This window comes from Gambusia affinis, linkage group LG01 (assembly GCF_019740435.1).
Source record: "Gambusia affinis linkage group LG01, SWU_Gaff_1.0, whole genome shotgun sequence".
Lineage (NCBI taxonomy): Eukaryota > Metazoa > Chordata > Actinopteri > Cyprinodontiformes > Poeciliidae > Gambusia > Gambusia affinis.
Window position 1 is genome coordinate 27,206,454 of NC_057868.1, and position 18,208 is coordinate 27,224,661.

Here is an 18,208-nt window from a genome sequence, read left to right on the forward strand (position 1 = left end):
CGTGTTCTGCTGTCTGACCTGGTTTGGGGTGATCCGGTTTCATTACAGAGCAGCATTTCTGGGAAACTCTGCCTCCATCAGCTCATCTCCAACCTCTAAATTCAGAGGAAAATCCCAAAACAGATTGCATTTTATCGAGTGTGAAGCAACCGTTCTTTGTCATTTTCTTTCTTTCCTATATGTAGATAAACTACTCCATTTCACTTCCCATTTTGGCTCAAATAGTTTCTAATGTAGTATTTTAGTCTTCCGCACAGCAGCTTCTAAATAAAATCTAAAACAGTCCCAACGTTCAGGTTGCACTGCGAAGTTCTGAACGCTCCTCCCTGAGAAGAGCGGATACGTGATTATGCGTAACTGTAAAGGATGTGGTCTGCTGCGAGATGAGGAAGAAGGTGAGGAGGAAGGAGTACGCCGAACTTTAAACCAGCTCGACGCAAACTGCTCGGTGGCTGGCCGAACGGAGGAGACCTTCACAGCTGGATTATTTCTCACTTTGAGAGCGGAGCTGTTCCATTTCGGTGAAGATGCACTGAGAGAAGGAAGAAGATGGAAGTGGAGGAGGCTTGTGAAATGAGGACTTCCTGGTACTGTACTTTCAGAAATGCACTGTTCTGACTTTGCTTTGGTTGTTTTTTGTTGTCTTTTTGACGTGTTAGTGATGAGACTGATCAAATTTGTTGGAGGATTTAAAAAGAAAAAGTGATTTTTTTTCTATTTTTGAAAAATGACTACAGTTCCACTTGATGTTTCCGTTCACCACACCGACAACTGAAATCCCTCCATGTCATAATGCAGTGGTGCATAACCTGCAGCTGAAATTCTGTGAAGCAATAAGCACTGTGTTTTTACAGTACATTAAAATCCATCTGATTTGTGAATAAGATTTTATTTATTTTTTCCTCTTTAGGTCATTGCCAGGAGACACTCACTCTGTCCTCTGTGACCATGCTGGGGTAAGCAACCCTATCCCCTCAATAAAGCATGTATTTATCACCCAAAGTCTGAAATGCAGTGCATAAATTTTCTGCAAAATGTCTGCCTTTAGAAGAAGCGAAAACAAGACCTGATTCCTGAACCAGTCATCAGAATCACAGAGGTGAGTAATAATCTGAAATGCTGCGCACTGTCATATCTCTTGCTTTTCTCAGTAACTGGCGGAAGCCTGTCAACCTTACCTTTGTGACCACAATGCTGAGTGCAGAACTGACAAAAGAGGTGAACACTGTGTGAGACGCTGACTTTAAAGGTAGCTTCTTGTTTTTCTTTTCCATAAGAGCTTGTATCGAGTTTGCTGGGATATCAGAAAGTTGCTGGTGTGCTTGCTTTCATTTAATGAATGTCATGTATTTGCATTTTGTTTTCATTTCAACTTTAATTCAATTATTACCACAGTAAATTTGCAGCGGCTGTGGTTAGTGGGGTAAAAAGAAAAAAAAGAAAAAGGCAGACATGTTGTGCTTCACTATTGAGGCACCGTTTCAACTTTCTTCCTCTATGAAAACCTTGCACAGGAAATGAGAGATGTGCACCATGCAACATCTCGGCACTCTTCAACGTCTTTCTCTCTTTCATGTCGCCTTCACCTCTTTATTTTTATTTTTTTCTGGCCATCAGGATGATGAGGAAGAGGAAGAAGGGGAAATTATGTCTGATCACAAGGATTCAGAGGTTTGTTTGAAGTTTTTTTTTTCTCTCTCTCTCTCTCTTTTTGAACAGTTTCTTGACTAACCCTATAAGTTTTTTGAAATTTTTGTGTATTTTGTCCAAGGCTCTTTAACTTCTAGCATTGATCTGTTTCAGGAGCCCAGTAACAAAAAGGTCAAACCTGTGGCAAAGTCCAACAGCCTGACAGGTGTCATAACACCAATGAAGACTGCTGCTCTTAAACGATTTGGGCAGTCTATTTCGGTAACACACACGTCCCCGTGTATATTCTTGTACCTTGTAATGACCTTAATGGGATTTCTGCATTCATATACCTGACGTTTTCTCTTTTCGCAGCGCTCCATCAGCTTTCGCACCGATGCCCGACCTTTGCCCCCGGGGCCCCTGCGCCCTCGCTCCAAAGCCTCGTCGTTTCCACGTAGGCGCAACAGCCAGTGTTGGAGTGACACCGTGGAGAGCCACGACCTGACTGCAAAGGAGATCAAACGCCAAGAGGTGTGAATTTGATCATTTTATTACCCAATTGTTATTTTTTTTATTTTTGTCATCATTGACATGCTTTTTTTTTGTGTCTACTCGGGGAGGCGGGGTTTCTGTGGACGGGCTGTGAGGCTGTGGTTGCAGTGTGGGTGGGATGACTAGCGTGCACTGTTTTTTCTGAAGCTGCGCGGGTATTAGGAAAGAGGATGTGAGCTGGCACTAAGCGGCTCAACTTCCGTTATTGAACAATCAGCTGTGAGAGCTCTTGCTGAGTTTCCGCTTAGTTTACATCCCATGCAGCATTGTGCGGAAATTGTCTTTATTTTTCACTGACACGTCTAAAGTTGCTGTGTGCAACGTTTTGTCCTCTGCAGGTGATCTATGAGCTGACGCAGGGAGAGAGGCAACTCATAGAAGACCTCAGTTTGGTCAAGAAGGTACTTTTTGTGACGAAACACAGTGCAGGAAAATAAATACTTGCTAGCTTTTTCTTAGTTTCCATGCGTTTTTATGTTTTAGGTGTACTACGAGCCCATGTTGAAGTTGGACATATTGACAGAAAGTGAGCTCGGACAAATCTTCGGGACTTTAGACTCCCTGATTCCACTGCATGAGGGTAATATGATATGAACTCTTTACCTACTTGTAGCTTAATCTCAGTGACTAATAATAGGCTATTTCAGAACGCATCATTTCCTGAAAGTCTCTTGTTCCAAGTAAATATGAGGCATCAAATGTGCTTCTTTTAGCCTGTTATTTCCGTATAATACTGATTTCTTTATCATGGCAGATAAAATTTTCCATTTTTGGCCTTCAGGATGTGTTTTTCTTTTTTCTTTATTTTTTTAAGTTGAGTCCTTTTAGGTTGAGAGTGTTTTTTTTGCCTATTTCATACCAGATCTTTTGGCTCGTCTTGAGCGACTGAGGGGCTCAGAGAAGACGGTGGGCGAAGTGGGACCGACTCTGCTGAACTGGGTGAGTGTTTTCATGGCAACCGACAGCTGCAAGAGAAGAAAGACGAAGGGGGGCACAATAGCCGAATTCTGCGCACTTTTTTTTTTTTTTTTTTTTTCTCGCTTCACACTTCGTCTCATTCCCCATTGCAGTTTCCCTGCCTGGAAGCCTACGTCACATACTGCTGCAACCAGGTGGGAGCCAAAGCTCTGCTGGACCTGAAGAAGCAGGAGAAAAGAGTCGATCATTTCCTGCGCCTGTGTCAGGAGTCTTCGTTTAGTAGGAAACTGGACTTGTGGAACTTTCTGGACCTTCCTAGAAGCCGCCTGGTCAAATACCCGCTGCTGTTGAAGGAGATACAGAAGTGCACGCCTCCAGACCACCCAGACGAGGACACGCTGCCTGATGCTGTGAGTTGCTATGACCTGTGGCCTTAGAGTGCCGAACTGAGTGGACTTAGAAAATCTGGAATGCTGGGTTGAGATCTGTCTGTGCATCCTTCGTTCTTAGCTAAACGCTATGAGACCCTCACTATTTGTTGGATGCCCTACCCAAAACAAGTTTGTTTTTTGAGGGGGTTTTTTTTCCCAACCTGTTTTTACCTTTTTTTTTCTATCTTAAAGCAGCTACAGCATTTGAATTTAGAAAAAAATGCGGGGAAAAAAACACATTTGGGTGGAAAAAAATGTCTAAAAATTGATCTCATCGGGCCCTATTACTAATTTTTTTGTAAAGTGGTCCAGTTAAGAATTATATAGATTTATGTATTAATGATTTATTTGTTACTGAGAGAACATATAAATGAATTATATTTCCGTCGAGAACAAACAAACAAACAAACAAAAAAAAGAATAATGCAGAGGAAGTTATCATGAATTTAGGTTCATCTCATCTTTTCTAACCATTTTCAGTTCTGTTATGTATGAGTCAGGAAGACACATAGGTGTTTGGTTATCAGCAGTATTTAAAATTAAGATAAACTTAATAGTTAAAATAAATTTTTATGTAAGCTGCTCATTTAATTAAGGATAACTCTGTGTGGCCTCATTTGAGGTTTGAAAGTAAAATTTTAGTGAGTCTATCAGTACATTAAATTAATTAAAATAATAATAATAATAAAAGACTGAAAATTGGGATATGGGCTATGTTATTTAACCAAATGATATCTTTTCTCTTTTTTGGGTTTTTCTTGCGTTTTGTTTTAAAATAATCACAAATGTACCTGACGTCACTAATGGCCCCGGCAAAACATTTACTCTGTGCAATGCTTCGTTGACCGCAGCTGGAGCTGATTCAGAGCATCGTGGCCGAGGTGAACAAAAAGACCGGGGAGGCTGAGTGTCAGTTCTACCGGCGGGGTCTGATCTACCTCGAAGAGAGCCAGAGGATACCTGAGATCCACCAGTCCCGCTTCCTCTACTGCCACGGAGAGCTCAAGACCAACAAGGGGCAGGTGTGTGCAGCGTCCCTGACACCAGCTCACACGAAGGTTGCCTTTATTTCTAAGTCGTGACATCTATTCAAAACCACTTTGTTCAACAGAAGCTGCATGTGTTCCTGTTTGAACTGGCCTTGGTGCTGACCAGACCAGGGGACGACAGAGACTTTAGAGGGCAAATGTTTAGTGTGTACCGGCAGCCTCTGCCCAACACCCTGATCAATTTAGAGGAGATCCCAGACAGTGAGGCTGGAGGGGGGGGAACCTTCAGAGGAGCATTCACCGGAGGAAACGACAAAGGTAATTTGCTTTTTTTTGTATTGGATTAGAAATAAAATTACAGAATTTTTTTTTTATTTTTCAAATAAAAAATTTAAAAAATCGTGGAACCTCAGAATCTTGCATATAAAGCCAAACTATTCTGAATAGGTCAATTTAGTTCTGAGCATAAATATGCATTTGTTATCTTTTCTCCCTAAATCTAAACGTCTTTGTTTAAAATTCCATTTTCATAAAAATGACAATTAAATACCAGAAAGGTTACAAAGCTGTTGGCATTTCATGTTTATGAAATAATTAAAGCATACAAAAGTACACATCAAATAATCAGAATTTAACACATATTTTCAGTTTTTAATTCATTCATTTTATTTTTTATTGCAAACAGGTTTTCAAAAACAATACGACAAGCAATCAGTAGGAAAGAGAAAACATGTGCACACATAACCGAGATCGAAATATTTTGGTTACCACTACTCTTCTTTTTGAGAAGGAGTAGGAGGAAGTGACACTTATTCATCTCACCTTAATTGAACTTACCAACTCCATAATTATCAAAAATTTGTAATTAAAATCATGTAATATTCATGTGCCTGTTTTATATTTTAAAAAAGAAGAACCACTCTCACCTTAATGTGAGAGTAGTTCTAGCCCTCTGTTAGTTGAACTGAAACCAAACTGTTTTCACTCAATTTCCTTCCTTCCTCTTTCCGTCACCTTCTAGTGAAGAACTGTTTCCGTGTGAGCAGCAGAGGGCGCTCTAAAGTCAACCCTTACTGCTTGCAGGCCAACGACTCGTTCAGCAAGCAGCAGTGGATCACCTGCCTGCGCCAGGCCATCGTCCAGTCAAGGGACAGGACCGCTCACACCAGCCAGTCGCCTCTCTCCCTCCCCTCTGACCCCGCGCTGTGTCATATAGCGGATCTCAGCCTCAGCTCGGACACAGACATGGCAGACCACACCTGTCGCTGACTCGTGTGGACCGTTCACCCGGTTGCCCTTCTGGAGGGCAGAAAGGGCGTTTCTGGAGAGTGAAAGAAACCAGATGGACTATTTTATGAACAGTTTTAATTAAAGACTCAGAGAATTGCAACAAACAAACAAACAAAAAAAAGTTTCTCTATATTTGTTTTTCCTTATTTTTGTGATTGTCATAAAGTGTGCTGACTGTGAACAGTGTTACTGTTACTTAATGTGAATGTAAAATGGCAACAAAATGCTTAACCGGCTGTATTTTAATAAAAACTGACAGTAAAAAAAATAAAAGCTCGCTGTGGTGTTCATGGGTGGACACATTGACACATCTATGTATAGCCAACACGATCTGCAGAGAAAAGATTAGAGATGATTATCCTCCCTCCCTGTGTCTGTTTTTTCACTCTCTCTTTGGCTCTCGCTCTTTCTTTCTCTCTCGCTCTCTCTTCCTCTCTGACACTCGTGGCAGGACAGGGCAGAGAGGTAGACTTTCAGTTCTATCCCACAAACACACGGTGAAACCGTAGACGTTCCCTTTATGCATTTTTAACAGCTCAGCAGATGATGGGAACAGTTTGGTTGGGACTCTTTGTTCAAAGATACAGACCAAAGTGATCAGGTGAGTCCAAAGTGCTCTCTCTTTTTCTATACGTTATATTTCTGTAGAGATAACTGTTTGCCGTAGAGGCTATCTTTATCTGCATAAAACAGTAAGTGGTGCGCATTGATTGGCTGTTAAGTTGATGCGTACTGTACTGCTGGATCCTGGTTACATAACCAAATCTTTGTATGTATTTTAACTTTGGGAATCGGCTGAATTTGGAAATTCTTGGTTTTACTTGTCCAAACACAATCTTTTGGGAACTTATTTCACTTCATGTGTTTAATGCAGAATTGCACTCTAAAGGATTATCAAAGCAAATTTGAGGTTTTTATTCTTTCTGTCTTCCTTTTCAGCTGTAAATGTTACTTGTCGTTCTCAAGGTAAGGCAGGGGGTGTACTCCTCTGTGCTTTGCTACCTGATAAGAAGGGTCGCGCCTCAACATCTTGCTGACCTTTAATCAGACTCGTATCAGGGATAAGATACATCTTGGCACATCTGCGGACAGAGACCGACTGGTAGAACAGGATGCCTGGGTCCAGCGGCGTTAACGTGGGGGGCTCTTGTGGGGCCCTGTGTCGAACCCTGGTTTCTCAGAACGGTCTGCAGAGAGACACGGCAGACATCTCCCAGTCTGTCCTCTACACATCCCTGATGGGCCTGCTGCTGGTCGCTGACGAGGTGGGGGAAAGGAACACTGTATTAAACCTTTACTTTCTCCTCAAATGGCACTGAACAGCTTATTAACGTGTATTTCTATCAAATTTATTAGAATAGACCATTTGAAAACATAAAGGTGGGATGCTAATTAACACACACGTGTTTACACACCTGTCAGCAGTCCTTGCACTCTCTAATAGGATAAAGCCTCAGACTGACCCCCTTTTTATTTTTAGCCTTGCTTGTTATGTTAATGAGATAAGAAGGCTAAATCTGTCCTGCCAAAGTTACACACAGGCCAACATGGCAGGATCAACACAGACAGCTAGTCACATAGGGCACGGAACATGGCATACCAGTAACCACATAACAATAATCTGTCTGCGGATACAGGACCACTTTAGATTTAGGCATAAACTTCTATCGTACCTTCTTATTCGTAGAAAGAGCCGCTTACTGTTGGAAGTGGAAGAGTTGGCCTTAGAAACATTGGGAATACAGTAAGTGTCAAAGAGATGGCATGCAAATCTCCCGTAGGTTTCGCAGCAACAGGCTCACGTTTCTTTTCCTTCTCTTTGGACAACAGTGCTTCCTGAACGCAGTGGTCCAGTGTTTGTCTCACACTTGCGTCCTGCGCAACTATTGTCTTCTGAAGTCTTACAAGCATGAGAAGTTTTCAAAAGAGGAGGCAAAGCTCATGGAAAGTGGGTTTCCTCATTTTCCACCTTTTTTAATGTTCTCCATACTTTTTTTTTTAAATCATACATTCTTTTTTCCATTGTTCTTTTGCCAGGTTTCTCCCAGGTACTCTCAGGCCTTTGGGATGTCAGGGAAGGAGACACTGTTGTAAATCCTCGACAGTTTTACAGCGTTTTTAAAGCAGCAGTGCCTTATTTCAGCGGTTACAGGTAAGAAAAACAATTATATTTTTTCCATTACAGTTAAGTGGAGTTGATGTTAATTTGATGTTCATAAATCTGTCTGAAGGAGTAAAGCCTTTTTCTTTTTCCAGGGAAGGAAAAATAAATTCTATGTATTTCTCTTAAAATCAATTCATAGATTTTAACTTCATGTAAACTGGAAAGATTGAAAAAATATCACTATGAAAATGAAGAATAAAATTTAATCTTAATTTTATTAGCATCTGTCTGTTCACAGCAGATTCAAAATTCATACCTGACAGTGGTTGGCTTTCACAAAAGTAATCCATTTTTACACATGAGGATACAAGTTTTACATGTACATTAATGCAGCAATTAAAAATGTGTAGGTTCTATTTAATTAGCTCTTTTCAAGGTAAAAAAAAAATCCCAACATTCTTTTCAGCAGAACAACAAAAAAGACAAAGATGAATGTTTCAAGTTTTAAAGAAAAGTGGGAAAACACAAAACGTTTTATGGACTTTTAATGCAACTTTTAAAGCAACTTTGCATTAAAAGTGTCATCATTTACTGAATGACACTTCATGACATTCATAAAAACTCCTTCATGTTTATGACAGTGTCATGTCAGTCTGATGCACACCCCTTCAAATAAAGTGTTACCAAATACATAGCTCAAATGAGAAACCTCAATTTCATGCCTTGCAACTGTTGAAAATTATTAGACAGCTAAATGTTTGACATTTATTTGCATGAAACTTTGAATTTATGCAAATAAATTCACTTTGAACGTTAGAGTTCAAAGTGAATTAAGTTGAATTAATTCTGGCCAGGAACATAGCTCTGTTGAACTCCAGGCTTAACCGTAATTGAACATGGTCTAAAGTTTAATTTGGCAACAGAAATCCTAAATGAAAAATGAGACACAAACCAATTCATTGCTTCGCCAGACATGCCGGCCCAACATCAGCTATTAGGTCTGTGATCGTTGTTTGTGATCCTGCAACTAACATTTAATAATCACCGCATGTGATACTTTTATTATGAAAGAATCTCTAAAGTTGTACTCGAGATTTAAAAATATTTCTATGTTTGAATTTAACCCAGCCAGCAAGATGCCCAGGAGTTTCTCAGGTTCCTACTGGACAAGCTGCATACTGAAATAAATCGCAGGCCTTATGTTAAAAGGACAGGGAAGGAGCCTCAGCAACAATACGTCAGATTTAGGTATGAACAGAACAAGACAAATCTGTGCTTGAATCCTGGATCCATCCCATGTGAACGCACAACCTATGTTTCCCCATTTCTGATCTGATGTAGAATTTCAGAAGAGGCGAATGCGATGTGGAAGAAGCACTTGGAAAGAGATGACAGCATAATAGTAGGTGAGGAGGTCAACCTCGTCTTTGTCTTCAGCTGGATTCAGAAGCAGAAACTGACATAAAATTTTGCCCCGCTCTTGACAGATCTTTTCTCAGGTCAGCTGCGGAGTTCACTGCACTGCTCGGTTTGTTCGCACTACTCCAACACGTTTGATGTGTTCTGTGATCTGTCGCTGCCCATCCCTAAAAGGAGCTCTGTGGGGGAGGTCACCCTGCAGGAGTGTCTGGACCTCTTCTCTCAGGAGGAGAAACTTGACAAGGAAAACTCACCAGTAAGAAAAAATTTCACAGGTTTTGAACTGAACGTAGTTTAGTTTAAACAACCAGATTTACTTGAAACAACAGATCTGTTCATTATTATTACTATTTTATTTTTTTTTAATGTTGATTTCTGCGTCTTCCAGATGTGTGAGAGATGTAACAGGCGTACAGAGTGCACCAAGCGGCTTTCCATCCAGAGGTTTCCTCAGGTTATTGTAATCCGTATCCTTGGCAACAACTTCTGCTCTAATTAGTTTGAAAATGAGGAATTGTGAGGAATTGTGTTGGTGTGCAAAAACACATTGTGCGCTCGTACTTAACAGTCTCCGACAGATTTGAACCGTTTCACAACATCCCGGTGGTCTATCAGTAAAAGCACAGTGTACGTGTCTTTTCCCCTCAAAAACCTGGACCTCGGACCTTACGGCCCCGTTGACTGTGGTAACAAAGAGTTTTCATTACCTCAACTATGTACATGTTTCACTTACTGACCGTGGGCAGCTGCTTGACCATTTTTTAAAAATAGCCTATGAGAAAAAATGGGAGATAAATTGAAAATATCAATGTAAATTGAAACATATGCACCAAGAAAAGCTACTTAAAATGTGAAGAAAAAGCCTAGAGTTGAAAAATGGATTGATATTGAAATCATAATCAAATTTTAGTCAAGTAATTGGGGAAAAAGGTTATTTAGAAAATTAAAACTGACATGGTTTACTACTGAACTTGGATGGAGACTATGTAAAACAAGAAAACATGTTGCTATGTTAGCATATATTCCACAGCTGTTTTTAGATTGTAATTGGGTTTAAATATAAAAGATTACATTTGGTTGTAGTATAAGCCTTATTCCATCACGTGCAAATCCAAGAAAATTCTCACAGACAAAAAGGGTTTTTCCTTGTAAGATTATTTTGAACTCAGAAGCTGCTGAATTTGCAACATGAGGTCAGAGGATGAAGCACAAGCGAATCAAGCATCCTTATGCTGAAATCTGTTCAGATTGAGCCAAAGTTGACTGAATTCTGTTCTGCTGTACTGAAGATCGCTCACGCCAAACCTTAACTCAGTCAGATTGCAAAGATTTTTGAAGGTATATAATTATGTGTTTATAATAGCTAACTAAGTGGCCTGCTATTAGCTCTGGTTGTTTGGTTTTACTTGTTGATGACAAGAGTAAACAAATTCTAGAAAATACGACAAAATTTTGGCCAAACTAAAGGAACTAATGTCTAATTTAAAAAAAAAAAAAATTAATATGATAATTTTTGAATAAACAAAAGATTGTCTTTCTTGTCTTTGAATACTTTTGCATTTAATTTATGCAAAAATAATTGGTCGTTTTTACAAAAAATATTTCAGAGAGAAATGTCTGTTTGCGTCTCCACAGGCCCAGTTTTATATGATTTATATGCGATTTGTAACCACGCTGGGACTGTGAATATGGGCCACTACACGGCCTGCTGTCTAGATCAAAGTGGATGGTGCTTCTACAATGACTCCAGGTGAGACTTGAGAGGTTCTAACACCTGATTGCCAGAAGCAGTTTTGTGTCCGAATGTCTTCTGTATAGTCTTCCTTCTCAGAGTTTCCCTCCTTCTTCCTCCATGTGCAGCGCAAACTCGATCACCGAGAACCAGCTTCAGACAAATCAAGCCTACGTCCTGTTCTACCAACGCAGCAGCAGCACGGCCACCGTCAGGAAATAGCCTAGAAGATGCAGCCGATCAGTCACCTCGCCTCCAGTGTCCATAGAAACAAATAGAAGCAGCAGTTTTAACCCTGACATCAGCAGCAAAAACATCTTGATCTCAGTGTGCCTTCTCTGGAACTAAAAGAGGGCGAGAGAAGGCATGCTAGTTGTAACAGGTTTTAATGTCAGTCGTGCTTGACAGCATCTCAGTAGCCATTTCAGTGGCTCCATGGCTACTCAGGGAGGTGAGAGCGTGATGAATATGATGCTCTTATTCATTATGAACAGCTCTTACTCTGCGATTCTATGTACGATGTAAGCACTATATACATCATGTACATCATTATCAATCACGCTTACTGATATGAGCCCTTCAAAACAAATCAAGAAAATATAGTAGAAATAGGTCATGACTTTGACATGTATGTGAGAAATAAAATGGCACCTTGATCATTTTTGTAAATAAATTCTTATAAATCTTCAAGTGGTCACACATTAAAATAAAACTTTCTGAAAAACGTTTTGCTTTTCCTTTTTCAAGCGATTTCATACGAGATTTATGGTTTCTGAAGAAAAGAAAGGAAAGCGGTGGACAGATAGCCATTACGTCAGCAAGGATATGTAGATAAAGTGTCCGAATGTGAATCTTTACTGACTTAAAGTTGAATACATCCATCAAAAAATAAAAAAAAATAAAAAATGAGGGAGCAAAGATGTATATTTTTAGCCTTCTTCCAAATTGGTCAAAATCCACTGGCAGGAAGAGATAATTGATTGACTTTATCTTGGAAACCCAGTAGAAAAAAAACTAAACAACTGCAGAATTAGGAAACCAAAAACAATTATGGAAACTTAAGTAAAAATAGACAAAATTAAATAGATTTTTTTCAAAAAGATTATCATAAAATTATAATCCATATTCTTATTGAATTAAGTGTATGAGTAATTTACTTAATTGAGAATTACATGCAATTTAATCATTCAATTGCAAACTTATGTAGCAGATGCAGATAATTAATTCAATGTGTTTTTAGTAGTTTCATGGTTCCTGTTCCCAAAGTTTCGCCATAAAATAAATGTATCTCTCAAATTTCGAGAGGCAGGACTGAAACTGATCTGTTGAACTCCACTGGTTTAGCCTCATTCTTACCAGGCTTTTGCTTCCCTATTCTAGGAAACTGGCATTCAATCAATACTTCGACTTTATCTGGTCTGGACGACAGCCTCCTGCTTCTGTCTTGTCTGCTAATTATAAAATCTCACGAACGAGCTCACAGGAAAGTCAAGTGAAATCGTCTATGAAAATGGCTATGACTTTCAAAGAATGAAGCTAAACTAGTAGAGTTCAGCAGACCCGTGTTAGCTCCACCCCTTGGCTTTGAAGGATGAAAAATGATGAAAGTTTCAACAAGAAAATTGAAAGACCACAGGCGCATGATGAGATTTTGCAATGTCATAAACTCTGCGGGAGCGAATGTTTTATGGAGGGCGATGTGCCTTTCTGTTATCTTGAACCAATTTACCCTTTCTCCTACATTTTCTCTTTTTCTAACACAAATGATGGCTGAGTGTGAAAACACACAACTCCCTCTAGATGAGTTGTGTGTGCGATAACCAACATCTTTGCCATCCCACGTTCAATGTCTCTTAAATCTCCTCTCTTTCCCATTCCGTTGCTTCATTTGAGCTACAGAAACTTATTTTCATTGCGTCTAAATGCCTAAACGTACCATGATGCTCCAATGTGACTGACTAACATCAAATTGCTAACAGGCAATTTAATGGAGATAGATACTAAAATAGCCCTGTGAGTAAATGAGTAAGTGAGACTCAATCCTGTCAGAACCCATTCCATTCTGGTAAAATCATGCAACATTATCCATACGCCACTTAACTTCCAGAGTTTGGTATGCAAATTGCTAAATTCTTATGAAATATAAACAAAACCTTAAATAATTTTCCGTTAGTAGTTTGCACATTATCTAATGAATTAGAAAAGTATTTCAGACACACTGGGTTGTTTCACTGTGAACATTTTGGATGTTAATGCTGTCAGACGGATAAAGAGACACCCGCAGTTTACAGAAGGTTAAAAACATTTTGCTACGTGTAAGCTGCGGCATCCTTCTGACAAATAACACAAGGAGGCGGGATGAGATTTTCAGTCTGTCTGGTAGGACAATCAACTCACTGAGCTCTTCTAGCCCTACTTGGAAGCGTGTTCCTTCAGTTTTACAGATAGTACAAGGCTGGTGTGTTAGAATCAGTCAAGCAAACTTTGAATTTCAGAGTTTAAACGGCTTTAGGTAGCCTAGCCTCAAAGAGATGACTGGTTTGACAAGTCCGCATTTCCCTACTCAACTGGATTGGTAACATAGCAAGGGAATCTTTGTGGCGTATGAACACAGCCAGTCAGCTCATTCCAGCTGAGATCTTGCAAAAGCAGAGGCCAAGGCACTCTGTTCTGAAAGCATCAAAAGCAGTGTAAGTTTTCTGTATTTTAATAGAATTGTTCGTCATACCTGCGAGATGGTTTGGCTATTTTTTCCTCTATTATAATTTAGTTTTGTTTGTGCTTCCCAGAAATGGCCTCTATCAGGAAGAAGTTGGTGATTGTTGGGGACGGCGCTTGTGGGAAGACATGTCTGCTCTCGGTTTTCACCAAAGGCCTGTTCCCTGAAGTCTACATACCTACTGTATTTGACAACTATGTGGCAGACATGGAAGTGGATCAGAAAAAGGTAAGGGATGATGTCACCTGGTTGGAAGCCTGACTGCTGGCTTAGTTAGTGAGCAAACAGACAAAAACACGTCTTTCTTGGAAGGTGGGCCCTAATATTTTATAATTACTTTTTGAAGTTTTAAAATTATGATACCTGTCATTACTAATTATGAATACCATTATCAGTAATTTGCAGTGTCTTAAAATGTATATTTTAGAAAATATAAATAAAATAAAATGATTTTATTGTCTATAAAATCATTTGAATATTTTTATTCTCCCATTAGACCCCCCCAAAAAATTAAAGCACTTTTTAATTGTTTTTCATTACTCATTGCTGAGAGTAAAATCTGAAGTTTACCATCCTACTTTCATTTTGTTCTACTTTCAAACTCACGCACTTCACCACGTAGTTTTTAGCTGCTGGGTCTTCTTTTCACCTTTAAAATAGAAACCACATCCACTTTAGATCATAATAGAGAACGGGAATGAAAGTGGTGAGCTGTTTTAATTTTCTTCAGAAATGAAAATGTAACAAGGGAGACATGAATTTGTATTCAGTTTGCAGCAATTATAACTTTAGTCTTTGAGGTGCAAATCTATCAAATGAAAAATGACTGCTGACATAAAAGATATCATATTGCCAAATCGTATTTAGTGAGTCAAAGGTTCTAGAACAGATTATATACTTGAGACAAAAGAAACCACATTGATTACATTTTAAGTTTTATTTTATCCAGCATAGTTTTGTCACGCTATAAAATACAAACAAAAAAACTCAAAGTATTGTTAAAAGATTTCTAATAATATTAAAACACACAACATCATTTCCATGATCAGCAAAATACTGTGTAGACCTAACTTTCTGTAACCATTAAAGAAATTTTCTAAACTTATACATTTGCTCTTTTATCAGATGCAATTGGCACTTTGGGACACTGCAGGTCAGGAAGACTATGACCGACTGAGGCCGCTTTCCTATCCAGACAGTGATGTAGTCCTTCTGTGCTTCTCTGTGGTCAACCGGGACAGTTTAGGTATTATTTGTTGGCTGGGTTGAACGTAATGTCTATCTATCCATCTGCTGACCCAAGATCGGGTCATGTGGTGAGGTACACTGTAAAAAAAAAGACTCTAATTTATGGTAAAATACCAGCAGTTGGGGTTACCAGAATTTTGCTGTATACAGTAAATCCTTATTTATCTGCATTTACAAATGATATGGTAAAATTTTGGTTCTGTGGTTCTGACAGCCGTGGTATTTTACCATAAGCAGCAGGCACACAAAGAAGATGGTACTTTCAATGCAGCTGGTCCTTGTGTGAGCATGTAGGTACCACTTGCCTTGGTTACTTAAAATAAAAGTTTGGAACCAGGCGTCTTGCATATCCTTAGAACATAAGCTGAAGTTTTTTTTATGACTGAACAGAAGGAAAACCCAGACGTCCTCTCCCTGGTCACTCTCTCCAGCTCATTCTGGGGGATGCCAGAAGAGAATACATATAATCCCCTCAGCTAGTGTAGTGATACATGAGGTCTCCTACCAGTGGGACATGGAAGATCTGAAGAGATTAGCACACAGGAGGCATGCTGATATCTGAACTGGAGTTTAGATATCAGTGAAGAAGCATCCCCTCTACGCCTAACCCTATTACTAAGCTTGAGTCCAACCACTCATGGATAGAGTTCATACCCAGATGGCAACCCTTTCATGACAGCATCCAGAGACTCCAATAAAGCTGGGTAATCTGAAATGCAGTTCAGCCCATAGGCACAGACAACAATTGTAACCTGAAGATTTGAAGAGCAGACTCTGTTGCTAAGCTACCATCCCTGAAGGTGGTGATTCCTCATTTGTTGTGTGAAGCCCAGCTGTGGTTAAGCTCCTGAGGCCAAGGTTTAACCACAAGACACTTGCCTGGTTCCCCATCTGCCTGACTTTGGGAGGGGGCTCCAAAACCCAGGCAACCTGATCTCTTCTTGTGATCTGCCAAATAATCCAAATCCTTGAATTTGGATTATTCCAGCTCCTGAGGCCAATTTGCCAATTTGAGAGACCCTACCAGGATCCTAGTCAATGGACAACATAGCCTTCATGATGATAGGGTCCCAACACATTAAGGTGGCAATTCAAAAGAGGGGCTAATAATAATATAATTAGGTTTTATTTAGCATATTATAGATTTGAAAAGGGATTTATGTTGCTAATTGATACAATATTTTCTTCACCTTTTGCAGCAAATGTTAAAGAAAAGTGGATTCCTGAAGTGAGACACTTCTGTCCTTATGTTCCCATAGTCCTGGTGGGGAACAAAACGGATCTTCGCAACGATAAATATGTCAGAGAAACGCTTGCCGAACAGAATGAGGCATGTTGAGTTAGTTGTTTGTATTTTTTGTGTAGCTCAAAATAACTATGTATTTTTGTCTACTTAAAAAATCACAAAATGTTTAAATCTATGAAATTTGTTTTCAGGAGGTAATTAATCATGAAGACGGGATAAACATGTCTAATCAAATTGCTGCCTACAGCTACCAGGAGTGTTCTGCTAAAAACAATGAAGGCGTGAGGGAAGTCTTTGACACTGCAGCTAAGGCAGCATTGTCGTACAACAGCCGTCGGAAGAGGAATCACTGTGTGCTTTTATAAACTCTGGTGAAAAGTAACGCTATCCTGAAGCTCTCATGAAGGGCAGATCCTAAATCTGTAGAACTTAAAGGGAGGGAGGAATTTAAAGCCAAGGTGTTTCAAGCCAAGGATGATTTGTACCTCAAGAAGAGCAAAGACAAGAACAGCTAAGCTATAGAAAAACTGTAATGAGAGTCATGACCTTGTACAAAATCAATTTGTAATTTGATTTAAAAATAATTATTGCCAATAGTAATATAAACCTTTCTTGACACCATAACACCACAATTTTAAGTGCTGAGACATTTTTGTGCCACACTGTGAAATTCATAAACCAGGGGATCAATTCACAAACAGGTGAGCAGAATTAGCCTTCATATTTTGTCAATATGTACTGTATTATCTTCACAAGGCATTGTATATTTTTAGTCTTCCTTTTAAGCCATCATATCTCCATTATACTGTACTGTACACCTATGATCTTTTGTGACAGGTTTTTCCAGCCATATTTTAACTGTATAACTCAATTATCATGACATTCTGAATACAGAAAATGAACTAATATTCTGTTACTGGTGAAATGTTTCTTGTTAGTTACACGTTTTGGTTGTGGTATCTTCTTTTTAAGCATTTTTGTTTTTGTGAATACTTTTTGTTGCATTCAGTTATCATTTACTGCAACGACTTGATGTTTATTTTTATGCCACTCATAAAATTTCTTGCATGCTTTCATATTTGGTCAAAAGCTTTACGAAATAGCCTAAGATCATGTCCAATTTCAGATTTACTTGCCATATTGTCAAGAGATTACACTGTCATAAAATTTGTAAAACACAGTGGTCTTGTTCTTTAATGTAAGGATATTGTATTGATCAAATGCTTTATTGAACAGCAGCTTCAACAGAAACTTTAATATAAGAATATGTATTGTACTTACAGGAAAATGCAAGCAGTAGTTTATGTTATAATGTTTTTGTAATGGTATCTCATTCAATAAAGTGAATGAAAAAGAAATACTGTACTGGATGTCTGGATCTAAATCTTTTTTTCTAAAAAAAATGAAGGGGTATCAAAGTTTAGTAGATATGTTATCAAAGTTTTTTTTGGAGGACGGTAAAGCAGTAGTTTGCACTTTTGCCTAACAGCAAGGAAGTCCAGGGTTTGAATCCTGGCTATGCTTCTGGGTTCTGGGTTGGAATCTTAGCCACAAAGAAAGAGCCCAATACAAATCTGCATGCAAAAAGAATGGATTATCTCCACAACTCTGTAGCGTCCAATAGTCCAAAAATGTGACTGCTATGTTAACTGTTTTCTCTGAATTGCTCTGAACCCTCTGATGCATGACATATTGACTATACAATCTTCCATAAGTGGGTCTTTTTGGACCCATCAATCAATGTGTTTTTATGCTACTTTTGTCATTTTGATTCAAAATAATGTTTAGTATGATACTTTCTGCTGTGTTTTATTTCACACAAGTATTATTTCATGTTTGAAATATTTTCATTTTTCACTTTTTTAAGCATTTTTAGAAGAAATTGCAGAACATTTGTGACGATTTGTAGAACATTTTCAAAACAAAAT

At 38.9% G+C, this 18,208-nt stretch overlaps 3 protein-coding genes across 4 annotated transcripts; all 3 read left to right on the forward strand.

The window, feature by feature from the left end:
• Nucleotides 1-384: 384 nt before the first annotated feature.
• Nucleotides 385-6,083, forward strand: arhgef3l (Rho guanine nucleotide exchange factor (GEF) 3, like). Of its 2 annotated transcripts, none has more exons than XM_044121686.1 (13): nucleotides 385-587; nucleotides 911-956; nucleotides 1,049-1,099; nucleotides 1,618-1,671; nucleotides 1,804-1,911; nucleotides 2,005-2,163; nucleotides 2,523-2,585; nucleotides 2,668-2,764; nucleotides 3,047-3,123; nucleotides 3,255-3,512; nucleotides 4,385-4,555; nucleotides 4,645-4,840; nucleotides 5,544-6,083. In XM_044121686.1, the coding sequence occupies exons 1-13, from the start codon at nucleotides 550-552 to the stop codon at nucleotides 5,789-5,791; spliced, it is 1,566 nt and encodes a 521-aa protein (XP_043977621.1). In that variant the 5' UTR covers nucleotides 385-549; the 3' UTR covers nucleotides 5,792-6,083. The 2 variants fall into 2 exon arrangements, with proteins under 2 accessions (XP_043977621.1, XP_043977632.1); XM_044121697.1 differs by having other exon boundaries at nucleotides 1,052-1,099.
• A 168-nt stretch (nucleotides 6,084-6,251) lies between these two features.
• usp21 (ubiquitin specific peptidase 21) lies at nucleotides 6,252-11,346 on the forward strand. Its single transcript, XM_044121706.1, has 12 exons — nucleotides 6,252-6,413; nucleotides 6,752-7,077; nucleotides 7,500-7,556; nucleotides 7,643-7,760; nucleotides 7,850-7,964; nucleotides 9,045-9,164; nucleotides 9,258-9,322; nucleotides 9,404-9,591; nucleotides 9,724-9,802; nucleotides 9,914-10,021; nucleotides 10,971-11,085; nucleotides 11,196-11,346. The coding sequence occupies exons 2-12, from the start codon at nucleotides 6,925-6,927 to the stop codon at nucleotides 11,287-11,289; spliced, it is 1,212 nt and encodes a 403-aa protein (XP_043977641.1). The 5' UTR covers nucleotides 6,252-6,413; nucleotides 6,752-6,924; the 3' UTR covers nucleotides 11,290-11,346.
• A 2,045-nt stretch (nucleotides 11,347-13,391) lies between these two features.
• LOC122833810 (rho-related GTP-binding protein RhoA-D-like) lies at nucleotides 13,392-17,643 on the forward strand. Its single transcript, XM_044121716.1, has 5 exons — nucleotides 13,392-13,757; nucleotides 13,857-14,014; nucleotides 14,912-15,032; nucleotides 16,234-16,364; nucleotides 16,472-17,643. The coding sequence occupies exons 2-5, from the start codon at nucleotides 13,859-13,861 to the stop codon at nucleotides 16,643-16,645; spliced, it is 582 nt and encodes a 193-aa protein (XP_043977651.1). The 5' UTR covers nucleotides 13,392-13,757; nucleotides 13,857-13,858; the 3' UTR covers nucleotides 16,646-17,643.
• The last annotated feature ends 565 nt before the right edge of the window (nucleotides 17,644-18,208 follow it).